Consider the following 19,230-nt stretch of genomic DNA (forward strand, 5'->3'; position numbering starts at 1 on the left):
GTTTTCCTTTTAATTAACGTCTCCATCAATTCATTTTAATAGTTTTTAACAGAGTTGAAACTATTAATACTTACGTTTATTATCTTCAGGATAAAATAGTACATTCTTCTAGACAGTAATAATTTCTATATGAGTTAGAAAGTTTTTTATTTGGTTTCTACTTCAAAAAGGTTACGTACCTTGTTGCTAATTTAAATAAATTATATAAGGTTAAACCATTTTTTTGAAACTATAGAAGTGGCGCAGTCATACAAACTTCTGGAAAGCTATAGACCGTAGCATTTACCTTTTTTAAAGGATATGCTGAGTGTTTTTATTCCCTTTAAATATTGTGAGTAAAACTAAAATTGCGGTACACTGTATAAAATAAGCAATATTTATGGTATTTTTATTAAAAGTAAAATACATATTGTTAAAAATAATTTTATACCGTTGACGAAGGCATATATTTATACTTAAGCGGTCTCTTATGATTCTATCAGCAGTTGGGAGCACAGATTATTTATGCGTGTAACATAATATTCTCCCTTGCCTTAAAGTTTTTCTCTGTAAAAAGTCACTCGCGGTGTAGGCCAATACGGTTCTTTCTTAGTTTAAAAATAACATTTTTTTAATTGAATTTTTAGTTACTTTTTTTTTGTTTTACGGAATTCGTTAAATTGTTGTAGTAAGTGTTGAGTAAGTGTTGGAGATTTTAACTTTTTATTTTAGTAATTTCGAACTAACATAAACTACTATGGCATTATGGTATGAAAATTCTACAACTTCGAGCCAAAAAGTAGGCAAGAGCCCTAACAATATTCATAAAGAAGTTTATGGTTTCATAAGTTTACTCAAAATTTCACTGCTCATCATAGCAGCATTCAACTTTGTAAGCAAAATTTTGTATTTGCTCTTATTAATGTTGCCTTGTTATAATAATAAATAATATATTATATTCTTATTTAGTCGATTAATAAATAAACCTAATTTTTAACAACGTACACAACTTTAATAGAGAAACACTAATGACTAATAAAGCAAAGATCCAACCAAGTAAATAATATAAATTTTTAGCAAGCAGTGCTATAATAAGTAGAGGGATAAAGCCTTACCCCTCTAAATATAAGTTCGTAGTCGAGGCTTAACTAGCATCCCTACTAGCCGATCTGCGGGAATCCTCGGTTTTCAGACCTACACCGTCTCTCCTGGTGGGTGTTTTTAGAGGTTTTTCACCATTGTCCAACAAGAGGGCAGTGGGAAACCAAGTACAGACCACATTACATGTTTAAGTTAATTACATATGAACGAACTGCACGCCCAGTCTCTTTTGTCTTTGTCTTTTGGGTGCAGTTGCAGAATAGTCCAATAAAATCGTACCTCTCTCTATATCAAATTTAATTATAAGCGCTACAGTCAACTCGAGAGACTACGCGAGTGGAGGACTTAACTTACACACGTAGGCCACAAAAAGCGGAGTTCGGGTCCACTAATTCATCTTAAGCTTTCAGTCCTTCGGGTAGCAATGATAAAGTTGGTGGGCCTTCGAACCATCTTGATGTGAAAGGGGAATACAGATTAAGAGGGTTTTAATTTACTTAAAAAATACAAGCTGTGTGCCAGTGTTCTTGTTAGTAATAAGGTTATATAATTTAATATGTGGTTTTCTCCTTTTAAACGGAAGTACTTTGTGGAAATCTGAGTAATAAAATTTCGAAGATGCCATCAAGTTTTTTATTAAAAAATTTTCTTTTGACATTTGACACATTTATTTGAGTAAAAATCAATCCTAGCTCTCTACATAATGAATTGTTTAAGTAGACATAAAGATTGTATAGGGCGTGAGCTTAACTATGACGGACTGATGAAAATGATCAACGTAATGATGTTAAGGGTTGTGTGAGAATAAAGAGAATTAAATAATATAGGTAATTTAAAGGTTTTTGAGGGGATTAAAGTATGGATTGAAAATGGCTTATCTTAAGATAATGTTTACTAGTTGTAAAGTAAAATTGTAATCATAAACTGTTTAAAGGATAGTATTCGACCAATTAATTCGTAGGAAATAAAGCCTTGAAGGTAGAGACAAAATTAAAGGTTCGCCTCTGTTTTATGATACATATGCTACAAATAATAACCATTAGCGCTTAAAGTTTCGGAGAGTGAGCGAAAAGTTATTAAAAGAGGGTAATTGGAATGTTATAAAGCAGGAGCTTAAAAAAAAAACCTCTAAGTATTCGAAGATTAGAGGGGGTTTATAGAACCGGTTAAAAGTATAGCGCTTTTAATTAATTATAATAGGAGGAAAGCTAGTAACAACAAATATTTTACTATGGATAAGTCAAGGAGAGCTTTGTACTATTTAAAATATGTTGACCTGGGCAGTGAGAAATTTATACCGTGAGTAAATCTAACCGATTAAAGACTGGAGTGGGGATCTGTGGGTTAAAAGTTAACTAAAGGTTGTAGAATGTAAACTTTAAAATCTCCAAGTGAAATGACTGGGGAGAGAGGAGTTAAGCGGTTGATTAAACCTCGCATCAAAAAAAAGGGGTCAAAATATTTCATGTTAAAGTATTATCTTAATGTTCTTCAGTTGACTAACAAAGAAGAATTTTAATGCTCAAGGTGGAAGACGCGCAGCAGCTTGAATAAGAGCACTAATGTTTTCATTTTACAGACCGAAGCAAGGTATACGAATATGGGAAACTAAACGCATTAGAATTATTGTGGCTTTTTTCGCTTGAAATTAGGAAGCCCAGTACCTCCACTGATCCTAAGCGTTAGCCATTGGATAATGCGCTAAGAAATTAATTCTTAACAGTTTCTATGAACAAAATCATTTTAAGAAAAAGAGTTCGTTCTTAACTTATTTTAAAACAAATTTTATTATATTCTTTATAAGCTAAATATGAGATACCACTGGTTTTAGGCAAAGTATGGTTTCATAATTGGTAAGTTATCTTCAAAAATTTAAATGTAAGAATGATAAATGCGACAAATGTGTTCCATCACTTCACCGGAGAAATCATAAAGGATAAAGCTAGATTAAAAAAAGGAGAGATTACTAGTTTTTTAAAAATGTAACTTTATTTGCGTAAGTTATGCTAGTGGCCTAAAAAATATATATACTAGTTAATGATCTACAGATAGGCATTTGAAACAACCTTTATAGGTTGAGTTAATTTAGCCTAAATTGACTTTTTCTTCAACTTAGGTATTTACCTTTGATTGACAATTTATCTCAAAATAACTCCATAATTTTCTTTACAATAAGTCGTGAGTACATATTTAAAAAAGTGTTGCATAGAATTTAGAGATTTATGTATCGATGAAAGCTTGACTCTAGAAAACGGGCTCGTAAACAATACATACCTTCAAAAAGGCAGATGTGGAATCAAGATGTTTGTTCTTTGCGAATTTTAAATTAGATATTTAACGGACTCCATTGTTTATGCCGATTTCAAAGAGATACAACGAGGTGGAAACTGTTTCAGTGTTAACTTCTTCGTTACAACCAATTTATGGCACCAGTTTTGGGATTTATGTGAATAATTGTCATACACAAACCTTTTCTATTTACATAATTCATTAGCGAAGATAGACGCTGTAGGGAAAGCAAATACGCAAAAATAAAAAGGGTTTACCACACGTGTGGTAAAGCATACTGTTACTTTGATGTGTAACGTAGGGAAGGAATTAATTTTTTTTTAAGGATTCTACTATAAGTATCAACCTCCTTGTAAATACAATACTGCGTGTCATACTTTTGATGACCTGACACGTCTTTTAAAAATCCCGGGACCGACCCGGAGGTGCCCTCTCAATTATTAACCTTCTAAAAGATACCTGTCAAAATTTGATAACATATAGACCAATAGTTTAGAGACCTTGAATTATTTGTGACGGTATCCTTATTATTTTCAAACAATGGAAAAAAACGAGTTTCTTGTTTTGATTAGGTACTGTTTTTTTTATTGGGAAAATATACCGTGCAAGCTCAGCAATAGATTGAAAGTGTTTATAGGTATCTGCTCCGTCGAAAACACAATAAAGCTAAATTATTCGGATGCCCAATTGAGGCAGTTACTTTAGAATAGATCAGAAAAATACATAAAATTGCCGTTGATCGTAAAGTGAAGTTGGTGAGTTAGCTGACATTGTAAAGATAATAGAACGTGTGGGGTATATTTGCACGAACATTTAAGCATACGAAGTCTCTGCTCGAAATGGGTGCCATGTGTGCTCAAAGGGGAGCAAGAACAACATCATGTAGATGATTCAAGCGGATTAAAAGAAATTTACTATGTGATATGTAACATTGGATGAAACCTGAACCCATTATTACACTCCACTGTGAAGAAAGCTGTCAACTCAGTGGGAAAAAAAATTGAAAGTCGCTATAAGCAACCAAAGATGCAACTCTGCCGGGCAGGCTATGACTCCGTATTTTGCGATGCGCTTAGTATAATATTCATTGGCTACCTTGAATAAGAAAAAAAACATGAATAGAGAACTATTATATAGCAATATTGCTTCAGATGAAGGCGGAATACTCATAAAAACGAACCCAAATTGAAGAAAATATGCTCTTTCCTCAAGACAAATGCACCGTGCCACAAGTCGAATACGAAGGTTAAAATGCATGAACTGAAATTCGGTTTGACTACGCACCCCACCGTACTCTATTAGATATGGCCCCCAGTTACTATATTTAACTCTTTGCAGACTTCCAAAAAATGCTCCAGGGAAAGATAAAAGTCAACGAAGAAGTCATCATTGAAACAGAAACCTACTTTGAAGACAGAGACGCACCATTCTATAAAAAGGTACAGAATAGTTGGAAAACCGTTAAGCTCTTGAAGGAGACTATTATAAAATACAAGAGAGTTATGCTAAAAAAAAAGTTGTGCTTAGTTAGTTAGTCCCGGGGCTTTCCAGGCGATGTTTCATGACCTTCTGTAACTATTTTATGACACAATTTAATTTATAACTTTTAAAATGGGTTTTTAAACTCATATTTTAGTGGTAATAGTATTTTGGGATGATTTGAGACGTATGTTAAAATTATTTTTTCACTACTGTAAGTCGGCTTTCCTTTTAAACGTATACATACACTCAAACTCTTTTAATTCCACTGTTTACAGCACGTAAATATACGTTCCTATTAGTTTAAAGGTAAAAGGGCCTAAGCGAGGTGTGAAAAACAGTTAGAAGTCATATTGAACGATAGAGAGATAATAGTATTGATAATATAGCAAGTTTAGACTAACAAATAATTTCAGACAAGAGGTGTGGTGGTGGGTAGGTAAAACACTTGTAGTTTTAATGATATTTACTTTATAATTTTGACTCAACTACTATTAACTGAATACATATACAAAAAACTAAACATAAGTTTGTAAGAAGGAAAAGTGTTATAGACGCCTTTTAAGACAATAAAAATATGTTTGCTCCTTAAATTACCGCTAGATCTCAACTTCAAAGCAGAAACTTATCAATTAATAAAAGCTAGGCAAATTCTATATTGACAATTCTTACCCTTGTCGTTGCCGCCACAGCACTATCTCGTTCAACGTTGCCTTCCAGTTCTTTTCTGTTTTTTATCTCCTAAGATTGATAGAAACGGGGCTAACAATAATGTTATTTTTCCATTTAAAGTAAAGATAAAAATAATAATTATTAATTTTGCTATTTAGCCGTTTAATGCAGCGTAGCTCACTTATAAATATTTTATTAAAATGAGTAAAGCCTCAACTAATGGGCTAGAAGGTATAGCCACGCCTACGCTATAATTTTTTTAAAGTGTAATATTTATTAATTACGTACATAGATGAAAAAAGTGTCTGTCAAGTTATGTGTGAAGGTCATTTTTATAATAATTTTAAACATATTACCCCAAATCTATTGCTTTTACTTTAGGAAAGAGTGATTTGGATCCTACCAAGAAAAGTTTTTACGAAAGTATGTATCTGATACACATCTTTGATGGATCTTAATAATTCTTTAATTAGCCTCTTCATCTAAAATTAAAAAGACAGGTGAGGATCAAACTACAGGTTTTTTAAAATTATTTTAGTGGGTGACTTAAACTAGTTTCTTATTTAATATTTTTTAGAAATCGTACAGCATTATAACAACGCTCCGTCCCTTTGTTTACAAGAGCGCAGACAGAGGTTTTCATATAGTTTAACTGTATAGACTTAATAAGGTGTTTTGTAATAAAATTAAAGGTTTAATTTTGTTTTTTTGTATTGTTGGCCAATAAAATTTTGATTTAAAAATTTTTCTACAATTAATAAAATTTTGGTTCCTTAAATGTACGTTTAGTTTTAATTTTGTGCTATAAAAATTATAGGAAACAGAGAGTTTTATACTTTCAGCTTAGTGCTTTGCATATATATAAATAAAAGTTTTGTCATTATCATGCAGATTAATAATTTAATGTTAATACTTAATTTTTAGTTGCATACTTTCCACTCGAAATTTCAACAACTGGATCAAAGCTGTGCTTATACAGAAGTACGCCTTTCCAAACTGTGCCGTTTTGGATTTATGCTGCGGAAAAGGAGGAGACATAAATAAATTTTGCAAGTCCGAAGCGTACTCGGTCATCGGAGTCGGTTTGAAAATTTATGTTAGACTAACGTTTAAATTTTTGCTATTAGTTTTTTATTTGTATACAGAACGTTTGTGTAATTCTTAATACTCTTAATTATGAATTCATGATCTGTTATTTTTTTCAGCGACAATTTACCAGTATTGGCCGCTTTATATTTCTCTATATAATATTAACTTAGTAACAGTAGTACACCGAATTGCCATCTAAATTCAGCTATCTGGAAAGTAATAGTTTACGTAGTGTTAAATCATGCTTACAGTCAAATAAATTAGGGTGGCACTACTTCACTACTTAACAATTTATCTTGCGGCAGACATCGCTGCTGTTTCTGTTGAGCAGTGCAGAAAGCGTTACGAAGATCTTTGGAACAGAAGACGGCCGCGCGCTTATTACTTTGTTGCGGATTGCTTTGTGGTGTGGTACTTTTCCGCCTCGTTCCCTACTTCTGTTGACTACCGTCCTCTTGGTAGGACCGGCTGAAGCCTCTGTACCCGCCGCCATGCCCACTATTTGACCTTGTTAGTTGCCAATTCGCTATTCACTACGCCTTCGAAACGTACACAGCTCACACCGTCTCGGCGTCGCTTTATTACTTTTATTTACTGCGTGTTCAGTCTGGCAAAAGCACGACGATTAATCTTAAATGCTTCTGAGTGCTTGAGAGTCGGAGGCCATTTTATCTGCACCACGGCGGATGCTTGTCGCATTGTGTGAGCGATTCTTCTAGTTTTTATAGTTCTGCGCAGCGTCATACGACTTATGGCGCTCTGCCAGCGATGCAGGAAGACTCTGCGCTTTCTAAGGACGACGAGCTTCGGCAATAGTCTTTTTAAAATCCGTTTTGATGATAGCCAGAATAGTTTAGGTGTGTTGCTATGTATTTCTACTCGTGTGTGCGGAGCTGAACTACAGTTAGAGAGCGTCCCGGTCTTTGGAGCCAAGTATTATTATTACCTTAAAGAAGCGGTGGACCACTTGCCTGAGTACCTCGTGCACCCCGCTGTTTTAATTAGGTATTCTTCATACTTGCTTTTATAATAAAAAACAGCTTGTAACTTCTTTTTTAGTTTAGTGGAAGAATATGGCATGAAGCTAGTTTTATACGAGCGGTATTTTTTTGAGTAATTTCTTCTTTATAGATAATATTTTTCCGCTTGTAGCTTCCACGAGTTTTATGCCCGAAATATACAAGACCCGTCATACAGGGAACTCTTCAGCTGGATGAAAGTTTTAAACGAAAAGAACACTATAGACCACGAGCAGTGGGATATAGTGGGCTTCTATGTAGTATTTGCTTTTAAAAAGGTTGAGCATATCGTGCCGGACGATTTCATAGGAAAAACAAGGCAAGCAACTGTCTAGGATAGTAACTACTTCGCACAATAAAGACTTTCGTGGACTTTTCATAATTTTAGGAAATGTGAGAAAGTTACTTAGTAAAGAGACGTCAAGGCGTTAGGCGTCTTGTTCAGTACAACTTAAAATAATAACATAACTTTTAGGTGAACACAAACTTACTTATGCTGCCAGGCTTAGTTAACAATTATAGTTTACTGCATAGAAGTAAAAGGAAGTCAGAAATCTAGCTATGTAGCCCTTTAACACTAAGAAACTCTAAAAGGCTTATCATATTCGCTCTGCTTTAAGGAGTTTTCTGGTGAATGAAGGCGATTACTTGACACTGTTTCTATCACTTATTTTGCTACTAAAGTGCGGTTACACTTCATTTTTCGATTATCCTAATCGCTCTTAGACCGAAATAGACATTTCTTAGTTATTTAATTCACCAATAACCGCGTAGATCCATATTTATATCAAAAGACGCGATTAAAAAGCGATAGTCCTAATAGCAACTCAAATAATTTATCAGGTCTGAAGTCCTGTATTGCCACAATAACAATACTATAACAAACATCTTATTTCTTGGACGCCTGTAGTAAGAAAGTTTAATTGGCATTCTTCAGTCACAAAACCCCCTTTAAAGGTGTTTCCGAGCGCTCCCAGTATTATCTCAAAGCCCTTTTTGGCTGAGCTATGTTTGTCGTGTGTAAAAATTGATATAACTAAGACGCTGTGATTGTCTTGTAAAGTAGGCTTGAATTATGTTAGTGCACAAGCATTTTTACCGTTTAGAGGGAATTTCTAACAAACAAAGTTCTAAACGAAGCTTACACCTCTAGTTTCCAAATTATCGGCATATTAATTTCGTCGGAAACTTTATCATTCTTACTTTTGAAGATTTTGATGATAATACTTACTTTTAAAGCATATTCCTACCTACGGCCACACACAAAAGATAGCAAATTGATGACAATTTTTTTAAAGTGTATTATTAACCCATGCTATATTGCTTAAAACAGGTTTTCAGTAGCTGTTCTGTTACCTCATGAGCAAGCATGTTCACTCGCTTTGAAAGTGAGGCACTTGTAATCTGCTAACAAGGTCGAATGCTCGCCTACCAGCTGATGGTAACCCACTAGTTATTAGCACTCTCTCCTTGAAAATATTGTATAATGCAGTCCTTTTATTAATTTGTTATAATAAAACTAGCGCCATACATTAAGCTGGTATTATATAAAACAAGCGTGTGGGAAAGTATTTAATATAATTTATAAACGCCGATTTTTAAAAACCTTGTGTTCAGTCATAAAAACCAAAACCTCATTAAACCTCAAAATATTTATGCTCGGAAGCTGCGTAAAGGGAGGCCGCCAGTCTCGTCTTAAAAGGATGACCGGTGATATAATAGGTAAACTTATAAATCTAGTTAGTAAAAATTGCGGATTGGACTCGAAAAATAAATCCTCTGTATGGGAATTACTCTTGGACAACTGTTATAATAAAAAATCTGAAGTGGAAGTCAAGCGTTTATTAAACGAATACCTTTTTGTGTTAAGGTTAAACAATAATTTCAACATAGCTGAACGAATACTAAGACTATGCGCTCTAGGAGAAGGTTCATAATACTAAATTTAAATCTTTAAATAAGCGATCTACTTAACTTTAATACTTTTAACTTATTGAACAAAAGAAAGTTGTTGCGAATTTTGGTCTTGCATATCTTTTTTGCTTAACTTTACTAGCCAAGCAGTGAGTAATTTTTTTTGTAGCTCCTACCATTAACTTTAAATTAGATTTTTTTATATCCCAGGAAAGTATATATGGCACAAGTAACTTTTTTTTTTTGCAGTTACCTGAGAGGTTTCGAAAGGAGCAGATGGTTTCAAATCTTAACTATTCATTAGAACAAAGAAACTTGGGGGACTACCTAGACACTTCTTTAGTTTTTCTTAAAGAAGCTAGTTTAAGTAGTAAATATCGTCAACTTTTATTTTTTGGCATTTCTCTGGATTCAAGGCCTCTCGATTCTCCCCTTTATTCAAATCAAAAATATCATTCGGGCTCAGAAACAAATATAAACAATAAATACTTCCATTCACATTGTAATAAGAAAGGTCTAGTTGATTCCAAGAGGGAAAGTAAAAGAACTACTATTATAAAAGAGGTGACAACTTGCAAGTGAAGTTGTTCTATATTGTCGCATTATTTCCATTTTGCAGATTCCGGCTTTAGCTCTGCGCAGAAGTTTATCTTATGAAGACCTCAGAGTTTTCCGGCACGAGCCTGTAATGGATGTCAGTGCTATCAAAGATCTGGTAGCTTCCATGAAAGCGGGCGTTCTAGGTCTTTTTTCTTGCCGGATTTTGTCTGTCGATGGAAATTTTGGAACTTTTTAGCAGGTTTAGACGATCATCTGTTTTATTTTAACGAAACTAGTCTTGCGTATGAAACCTTTCCTTCCCATATTCGGCTTAATAATGTCGGCTCACCAGCCCTGCTCGCATATTTGCGTGACTTCACTTCCGCCATTAGCGCCTTGAAAATTCTGGATATTGTTTCTGTGCATATGCGGGAGGACGAAGATCCCTTTATACGGTGATTAGTATTATTGTAGTCGGAATATTTTTTCTAAAAAGACTTGTGTAAAGAAAAGTTTTTGCTTCAGTGGAAAAGCAGGTGCGCAGCCTTCGCTTGGAGTTGGTCCAGTCACTCCACCAAGAATTTCATACCAATCTACTTCTCCATGCTTTGTTGAAGATACGCCGTTTTCGGAGCCGCATATTATTATTAACTAGTCTTTGCGGAATTGATTTGAAAGCAAAGACAGTGTGTCCTTTTCCCAGAAGTACTTTGCTATTCAACCTCGTCCGGACAGCCGTCCAGGTATACTCCGCCTTCGTCTGTCTCCACTTACTATGTGCCACCCTCATATAGCAATTCATAGGCTCGCGGGACTGAGCAAGTCATGGCCTTTGGTCTGCTTGACTCGGCATTTGCCTTATTGTTAGAGGAAGTCGCCGCTCGTGTTACATTGACCGGTTTGCCCCCTGCCGGCCAAGCACTTTCGTTGCAGCTTCTAAAGGAGACTCTTCGTAAGAACCTTAATTTGACCGCGTTTATGAGCCCTTTAAAAAAGGTTTGCTTCTTTCCTGCCACGTGTTCAATCGTTTCTCATTCTCTATTGAGTAGTTTTTTATCGGAATTGCGCAAGATTTTTATGTCCTCAAGTACTTTTCACCAGAACACACTTATTTTTCGGCGTTGGAGGATTATTGCAGGTTTCCTATTAGTACTGCTTTATTTTCTCCCCTTAATAAGCCAAACCTACAGAAGTGTTGAACTCTTTAAGCATCCAACGGGTATCGGCACTTTTCTTTCTCTGGATGCAGGCATAGACATGGCTAAAGCAAATAATACGGGCGTCTTTGATTATTTTTCTGCACTGCACACTTCTCTTATAAGCCGTTTCAGAGCCAGGTGTTCACCTTTTCTCTCTGCGCACGTTTCCATCGTTTTTCATGTATTTTTCTTTTTTGAACCAAAAGTGCAGTGTTAAAAGATCATACAACGGCAGCGTTGGGCACCTTGAATTTTCGAAAACACGTAGATTGTATTATAAAGTGCTTTTTAACGTTCTTAACAAATCTTCGCCTGTTGAAACAGTTTATGTGGGCAGGTATGCTTTGCTGCAGGACAGCGCATTTACCCACGAGCTTTTGACTCTTCTGCAGGGGCAGGTACAGCTACCTTTCATTGGTCGGACTCTCTCTTTCACTCCTGTGTTTCCCGCACAGGCGCATTTACCCTTTAATGAGCTGCAAGCAAGCGTGAACTGGCTACTGGATGAGCTTGACTCCGAGAGTTCGCCGTTCATCCGCTTAGCCACTCACAACGCCTGCAATTCTACAGGGCAGCCAGAAATGTTTATTGAATACCAATTGCCGTCGACAATGTCTTTGCTTATGGCCAATACAGAAGTTTTGTCCCATTCTGCGTTGCTATTGCTAAAGCTCAAGCTGTCTCTCGCTCATTTGTATAATAATAAGTCGCGTGCCAATTTTATTCGCCATGAGTTCGCTGCTGCTTTCCGCCTTCAAACGACCCTCTCCGCAGTGGATCAGGATATCAGCTTGCATTTAGAAACAGCACGGCGCACTGTACTCACCATCATTTCTGTCTCTGGCGGATGTTTATCCAGCTTAGCAGGAGCTCTTCATGGTTTCATGAGCAGCATTCAATCCGCGTAAGTGTCTAAAAATTTTAGTGTGACGGTATATATACTATGGGAGTGTTTAATAGGTGCCTGCAAAAGAGCCATCAGCGAAGCGAACTTGAACGATTATCTCGGGAAATTCAAAAAACCATTTCCTTTACAGATGTCACAACCAAATGTCTATAAGAATTGTCCGGAAGGAGTGGGCAGAAACAATTATAAATATCAGTGGACATATAGCGAAACTTTTTTTCATTAAAGGATTTCTTACCGGTGTTTTTGTAATAAGAACTTTGGGTATATAGCAAATAGTAAGAGAGGAGTTTTTGGATAAGGACGGGGGATACGCAAAAGAGCTCTGCTAGAGGTGCCGACCTTAAAAATTGGTTGCACGTTTAAAATATTTTATTAAAAACTTAAGTATAGAACTATTTGGTTCTATGACTAGTTAATTGACTGTCAGCAAAGAATTCGTCGTAATAAAATAGTAAGATTTTCTGATCGCTCAGTAGTTAACAAGAGATTGTTGACGAAAAGCAGGCTAATACTTTTTAAGCAATATATTTATGTCTTTCTCATGCCCACATCCTCCCCAGTGTTGTGTTTATCGATTATATATTGTATCCCTCACCTTTATTCGTAAAGGCTTCCAAAGTGAGTACTGAGCTCCTACGCCCAAAAAAAATGCTCTTACAAGTGTGCTTCGCATTTTCTGTTCACCCGATCAGTGTCGGTATAAATTTTAGCAAAGAAATTGGATTTTTTGGAGTTTGCGTAGATAACCCCCCATTCTTGATTATAGGAACCTCTAAATCTTTTTTTATAGGTTGAACACAATTGGCATGTTTCCTAGGTTTTATCGGTAAAAGTCAAGAATTGCAGTCCATCTTTCCATTATATGTTTTGAAAGCTCGTAATTCTCGTTTAACAATATTACTATCCTTTATAATGGTCAATTATTCACTAGAGGCCCGGCCTTTCCATGTTTGTCTTTCAAAGCGGCGTCGTTTACAACCTGTTCTTGAAAGTGAAAATGGGATTTAAAGGTGGTCGCGTACTTTAAAGATTTGACAATGAGTCTTTAAAGACAGAAGTGGTCCTGTTAATTCTGGAATAACAAGATGCATTGAAGGGAGGTAGGATGTCGCTTAACAGATTTTTTAACAAGAGCTCGATCAGTACTTTACAAATTTCTAAGTGGTGTCCAAAAACTCATTCTTAATTCCAATAGGACTGAGCAAAGTTCAAGTGACAATTCGTAGAAGGTTTTGGTACGTACAGGTACAGAGCCATATCCAGTACATCCAAAGTATTCAACCACTCGGTATCTCTGCCACCCCTACAAAGTCTCGAGGCATTAAGAATTCCCCTAAGTTTGGCTGACCAGGGGTCCGAGTCTGTGGGTCGCTGTCTACCAATTCTCTTGCAAGCTACTACCTGTCACCACCTTGGACGCCATCTTTGCGAGTAATTTCTCTGCTGTTTTGTGCGGGGATCTCAATGGCACGCACCCTTTCATGGAACAACCGAACCGATAATTCGGAAAGACACATCTTTGAGGCCTATGCTGACGAACAAACTCGGTCACTACAGGCACGATGGATGTACTGGATATTTCCATATTAAAAGGTAGACGTCTCTTAATGGCAACTGAAGCGCTCCACGAGCTGTCTTCAAATCACCTTCCTGTTTTCTCGAATTAGACGACGAGGAGACACCGCAGAGACTATCACTAGTATTTTTACCCAATTGAACATATATGCTGAGTTTTTAGAAATCACATTCGTCCGCCGTGTCCGTCACTACCGTCTACACCCGCCCTGCTGGATGATGCCTTTACCTTATTCGAAAGCGTATACATCGCTCACATACCGACACGATAACTCGTGAAGTAACGTACCGCCCGATCGCCTGTATACCGAACTAAGCCACGTATATGCCAACATCGACGTTTTATCCGAGTGACCATGTCGTGGCAGAGCGATGTAGACAAACTTGCGCTTATTCGTTGCACAGGGCGATGGCCTTTAGCGCCTTTCCGACCCGATGGGAGACTGCACCGCTGTGAGCTGCCAAAGACACATCTAATCAAGTTTGGCATGAAGGTCTGCTGCACAAACTGCGCTCCTTATCCGTTCCATTCCTTATGCCCTTTACAACATGTTGAAGTCATATCTAAAAGGTCGCGTCTTCAGCATGCGCGTAGGAGGTACACAATCGCCGCTGCGATCTTTGACAGCAGGGGCCCTTCCTGGATCACTTCTTCCGCCCCTTTCATTTGCAATTTATGTGAATGATATGCCCTTGCCATCAAAGCCACACACACAAGAATCGCTCTCTACGCCGATGATACGCCTGTTTACTCTTCGTCGAAGTCTCCCGCCTTGATAGGCAAGCATACACATCTCTATCTTGACGCCCTTGCTGATTTATGCCGTAGTAGGAAAGTTACTAAAGAGCGATGAAGAGGGTAGGCTTTTAATAACAAAAAAATACGTCCCTTTGTTTGTGTGAAGATTTCGTTGTGTTCTCAAGTCAAATAGTTGGGAGTCGTCAGTGACAACAAAATTTTCTTGCAACAGCTAAGGCTCTTTACCCTTGATTATGTGGTAAGGGCAAGCTTTCCCTGCGAATCGGCAACTGCATATGTCCTACATCCAACCAATAATGATATATACGTCTGCTGCTTAGACCTACGACACCGCTGCAACAATGTCGCACTTTAAATACGACAGAACAAATTGCTGAGCGTGATGACAATTGGGCGAAATGAATCTCTTCACCGAAGCCTTCAGTTGGACCTTTAGACGTCGTCTTCCAAAGCAATGCGAATGCTCTTTTCGCCAGGCAGCCCGGCACACTAACCGCCTGTTGGGAGCGAAGTTACTTACGAGCTATTGGACGGGACAAGTTATCGCCGCCCATGGGACGCGAGTAAGCGCTGGTTTTGTTTGTTAATGTCAAATTAATAATGACACCTCGATCGAAACCTATTTTGTAATAAGTTTAGGATCACTGCTGATTGAGAGCTCGGGTATTCGAAGCTTTTTGACTTGATCGAGCATCAGGAACTGTCAATTAAAATAAATAATAAATAACTCGAGCTCGGTGGCGGCTTGAAAGAAGGAACTTGCTATAACTATCTTGCTTGTTTTGCACGAATTACTACTTATAATTCATCACTTTTACTAAATATTTAGTTTTCTTGTCTACTTCCTAACGCATATATACATATATTTATTTTACTTAAATCTATATAATTTTTTTCTGCATTAAACTCTTAATTCTATATTTTCATCAATTCGTTATGGATATTACTTTTGTTATTACAGAACAACAGAACTTTATCGCTAGTCTACTGATTGCGAAAGCCGTTTTTAAAAAGGTATTAGAGTTGCTTAAAGTGAAGAAGATAAAAGAACAAGAAGAACTAAAGACTATTATGGGAGCTACAAACGATAATTCTTATTCCGTGTAACAAATTCTATAAAAAAACATGACTTGGGCTTTTATAAAGCACACGTTGAAAGACAAAGATATGAAAAGAAAGGGGTTCCTTTTAGTAGTAATACTACATCGTATAATAGTAATAATTTTATTAATAGTAATAGAAATCTGGTATTAATCGCTAATAGCAGCAATGATAGAAGAGAGCACTGCGGGGCTCTCGCTGTAAGAAACTGAGGCAACGACAGTTTAGGGCCTACTCGCACGTTGAAGACCGGCCGTTTAAGTACGACTCAAGAACTTCTCGAAGACCACGCGGTATCTCCAAAGCATGTACCTTGCTTAACAGGCCACCATGCCATGCTCGGTTAAAAGTCTTACCAACGTTGAGAAAGATCGTGCTAGTGGCTTTTTAAAAATTAAAGGTTCCGGTCGTTTACTCGGTTAGGCGAAGAATTTATCGGGTTCTTGAGTGTCCCTTGCGAAATCCAAACTAAAACTCGGGTAAAATTCCCCTAGCGTCCGCATTTGCGATCAAACGATTAAGTATCACTGCTTCAACAATACCAACTGCCGACAAAAAGCTGATGGGTCTATAGTTGTGAGACTCTGATGTCAGTTACCATGTCTTTGGTAACATCACGGCTACCGTTATTTTCCAAAAGTTTGGAAAAATAGCCGCAGATCAATACCGAATTAACGAGGTTGCATAGATGATTCATAGCAGTCTCAGTCAGCTGTTTTAACATCAGGTTAGTGATGCCCTCAGGGTCGGGGGCCTTTCGCTTCGGTAGTAATTTGAATGTTGAATTGATCTCACCAGTGGTAGACAGCTCCCAATGATAAGTTTAGGCGGAAGGGGAGCGTTGTCGAGGTTTGAGGCGGTAGACGGTAAACACTGGGTAGCTAGATGATCAGCAAAAAGTTTCGCTTTGTTTCATCGCCTAATTCGCTTGTCATTTCGAAAAGAGGCGCGACCGATGCTTTCCGATACTTCGTTTAATTTGTTATTCCCAAATACAGTTTATATGCGCCATCAACTTTTTCCTGATGTGCCAATGAAGGCGGTTTTAGCACTATTTGTCTTCTGCGCGTTAGAAGGCCATGACTATTATGAGTGGCCATCGCTGGCATATTAATGCCTTTAGTCCCTCGGAAAGGCGTTTAGGGCGGTACACGACTTCACGTGTCGCCGTTGCTTTCCTATGAGCTTCTGTCATCGCTCGTTTAAAGTCGACAACAGCACTGTTTGGTTTAGCGGGAGTTTCGAGTGGTGTCGTAATCGATGGGAGCTCCTGTGAATTTAAAAAAATTGTTTCAATTCGTGTAAGATCGGGAGAATGTTCTCATAGCATCCTTTTCGTCGCCCAAATCCAGCAGTCAGGTATTGATCTAATGACAATTCACTTAGCGGCTTAATTGCCGTAGGAAGGCATATATTTTTTAACATGCCGATATTTAACACGTTCATGGTGCCGTCTTCTCCGCCGTGTGTGTTGGCAACCTTGATTCTAGGACTCCCAACCCGCGTTCTATAGCGTAAACCTCAAGAATCTGGCCGTTCCGAATTGCAACCCGGCTGTTTACGCAGAATGTTTATCTCCGCGTAGTAGAATGACAGGAAAATCCATGCACTTAAAGAGCGTCAAAGTCGAACGACGTGAGTGGTTGGCTAGGCGGTAAGACTGATCATAGTCGTGGGCCCCCGTCTAGCCAGATTAGGGGTAATTTTGCAGAGCTGACAATGCCATCAAAGGGTGTTGAATGCTTCGTTTGAACAGGATAGTTAATCCTCCACCACAGTGTACAACTACTACCGGCGCTACGTCGCAAGTTACAGAATTTAAATGATACACTTGGGGAGAGCTGTTTTGCTGACGACAGATATCTATTCTTTCGCGTTGGATTGACTCCTGCAATTCGTCTTTTAAGCGATTGGAATATATAAGTCATTGCTAACAAATTCTAAGCCTTCCACGACCTTCGTCGTCAAAATAGCTAACAACTTCCTCAAAGTCGGTTGCGATCGCTGCTTTTGTTGTTGAGTAAATGAGTCTGCTTTGTCAATAAGAGTAAGATTATTAGCAGGGCGCGCTTGGAGCTGTCTCGCTTTAAAGCGTGAAGAGCATAGAATATAGATGGGGTAACGGTAGCTTCCGAAGTAATAATTGAATGTCGCGCAGATTGGACGAGTAGTTGGCGGTATGTGCCTCGTCGGGTTTTGCAAATCTAGCAGGCGAGTCTCGTGCTGTGGTAAACTCTGCAGTTAATGAGCCCGTTTAAAATTTCCCTTAAGCTTTTAGGCTCTTTTAAAAATACACACGCCCTCTAGGGGTTAGGCTCCCAATAAACTATTCTTTAGACAGTTACTATCAACACTTTGTTCGGCCCTATAAACCAAAACAATATATTAAACTTACTCTTTAGATAATAAAGCTAAAACTTCCTTACAGCCCTATAATCTGAAAAGATGCCACAAAAACGAAAAATCAAAATATTGTTTTATTAAAATGTGTATATATAAACAAATTTAAAATAATCTTGATAGATTTAATCTACCAGTTAAAATTAATATAAATGCAAAGAGCATACCCTCAGTTGTAGGGAATCTACCCTTTTTTCCCCTAACTGCACACTGAAATTGAATCATATAATCAACAAACCCTCACCGCACTTGGCGCACCGAGGTGACGCAGCGCAAGAGCTTACCGCGTGGCCAAAGACCTGGCAGCGGTGACACTGACCAGCGCGCTTGCTTTTTCGAAGTTCTTCTATTTTGATTTGCGGATGGAAAACAGTCTTCATCTTTAATAACTTTTTTTGTTCAATACTTAGTATATGCACCAGCGCTAATGTTAACGGCGCTTCTTCTTCTCACTATTGATAGTGTCCTCCGTGTGCATGCGTGCCACTCGAAAGGGTCTGATGCCTTTGCGCACGCAGTCCCGCTTCCGGTAGACATGTCGAGTTCACAATAATTTTCACAAATAACAATTTTAAATGACTTGTCTTCAGGTCAGACATAGGTAACATACTTTAATTTTTGCTCATACATTATCTCTGTGAAAGCGAGGAATTCTTCACCAGTTATTGGAAGTACTTTAACACCAAGGCGCTAGTTTCTTGACCTCAGGACCTTGGTGGATTGCATAAGTCGTACTAGAAGGGGAGAAATTTTTTTTTTTCACTAAGGATAATAGGTGTAGTTATTACTTTAAGAGTTTCCAGGGGGATTACCGCAGTATATGGTCGTTCACTAATAATAAGGGCAATGTCAGAAGAAGCTGCCCATCTTTATGTCAACGGTGTCGTGTAAAGCTCTTGAGGGTTTCTCTGAGCCTCTGATGACTTTTAAATTGCCGTTAGGATAAAACCTATAAGTATTATTATTACCACAAATAATTTTCTTATTATTTCGGTATATATTATTTTTACTATTACTGTTGTTGCTAATAGTTATATTATTATTTATGACGCTATTATGGGAAATATTAGTCGTAAGTTAATGCTACTACTATTATTCTTAACATTAGCTATTCTAACGTAACCACACTCGTTTCTTGTAACCTTTAGAGCCGCTATCTTTTAGTATCTCTATAAAAGCATCTGATTAATCTAAAATTTATAA

The 19,230-nt window shown here is 37.4% G+C and overlaps 2 protein-coding genes across 3 annotated transcripts; both read left to right on the forward strand.

Moving 5' to 3' along the window:
* The first annotated feature begins 5,563 nt into the window (after window positions 1–5,563).
* LOC135120576 (uncharacterized) lies at window positions 5,564–7,963 on the forward strand. The gene is made up of 14 exons (XM_064044900.1): window positions 5,564–5,621; window positions 5,679–5,751; window positions 5,813–5,845; window positions 5,902–5,943; window positions 5,994–6,038; window positions 6,098–6,155; window positions 6,445–6,602; window positions 6,915–7,015; window positions 7,072–7,157; window positions 7,216–7,311; window positions 7,384–7,466; window positions 7,518–7,614; window positions 7,669–7,710; window positions 7,762–7,963. The coding sequence occupies exons 2-14, from the start codon at window positions 5,721–5,723 to the stop codon at window positions 7,961–7,963; spliced, it is 1,074 nt and encodes a 357-aa protein (XP_063900970.1). The 5' UTR covers window positions 5,564–5,621; window positions 5,679–5,720.
* Window positions 7,964–10,894: 2,931 nt separating this feature from the next.
* On the forward strand, window positions 10,895–12,431 carry LOC135120596 (uncharacterized). Of its 2 annotated transcripts, XM_064044930.1 has the most exons (7): window positions 10,895–11,078; window positions 11,132–11,220; window positions 11,273–11,419; window positions 11,488–11,562; window positions 11,619–11,679; window positions 11,737–12,185; window positions 12,242–12,431. In XM_064044930.1, exons 1-7 carry the CDS (start codon window positions 10,908–10,910, stop codon window positions 12,339–12,341), a joined length of 1,092 nt encoding a protein of 363 aa, XP_063901000.1. In that variant the 5' UTR covers window positions 10,895–10,907; the 3' UTR covers window positions 12,342–12,431. The 2 variants fall into 2 exon arrangements, with proteins under 2 accessions (XP_063901000.1, XP_063900999.1); XM_064044929.1 differs by having other exon boundaries at window positions 11,619–12,185.
* Window positions 12,432–19,230: the final 6,799 nt, after the last annotated feature.

Source organism: Zophobas morio, unplaced genomic scaffold, assembly GCF_036711695.1.
Source record: "Zophobas morio isolate AGI-343-1 ecotype UQ-CSIRO unplaced genomic scaffold, CSIRO_AGI_Zmor_V1 ptg000398l, whole genome shotgun sequence".
NCBI lineage: Eukaryota > Metazoa > Arthropoda > Insecta > Coleoptera > Tenebrionidae > Zophobas > Zophobas morio.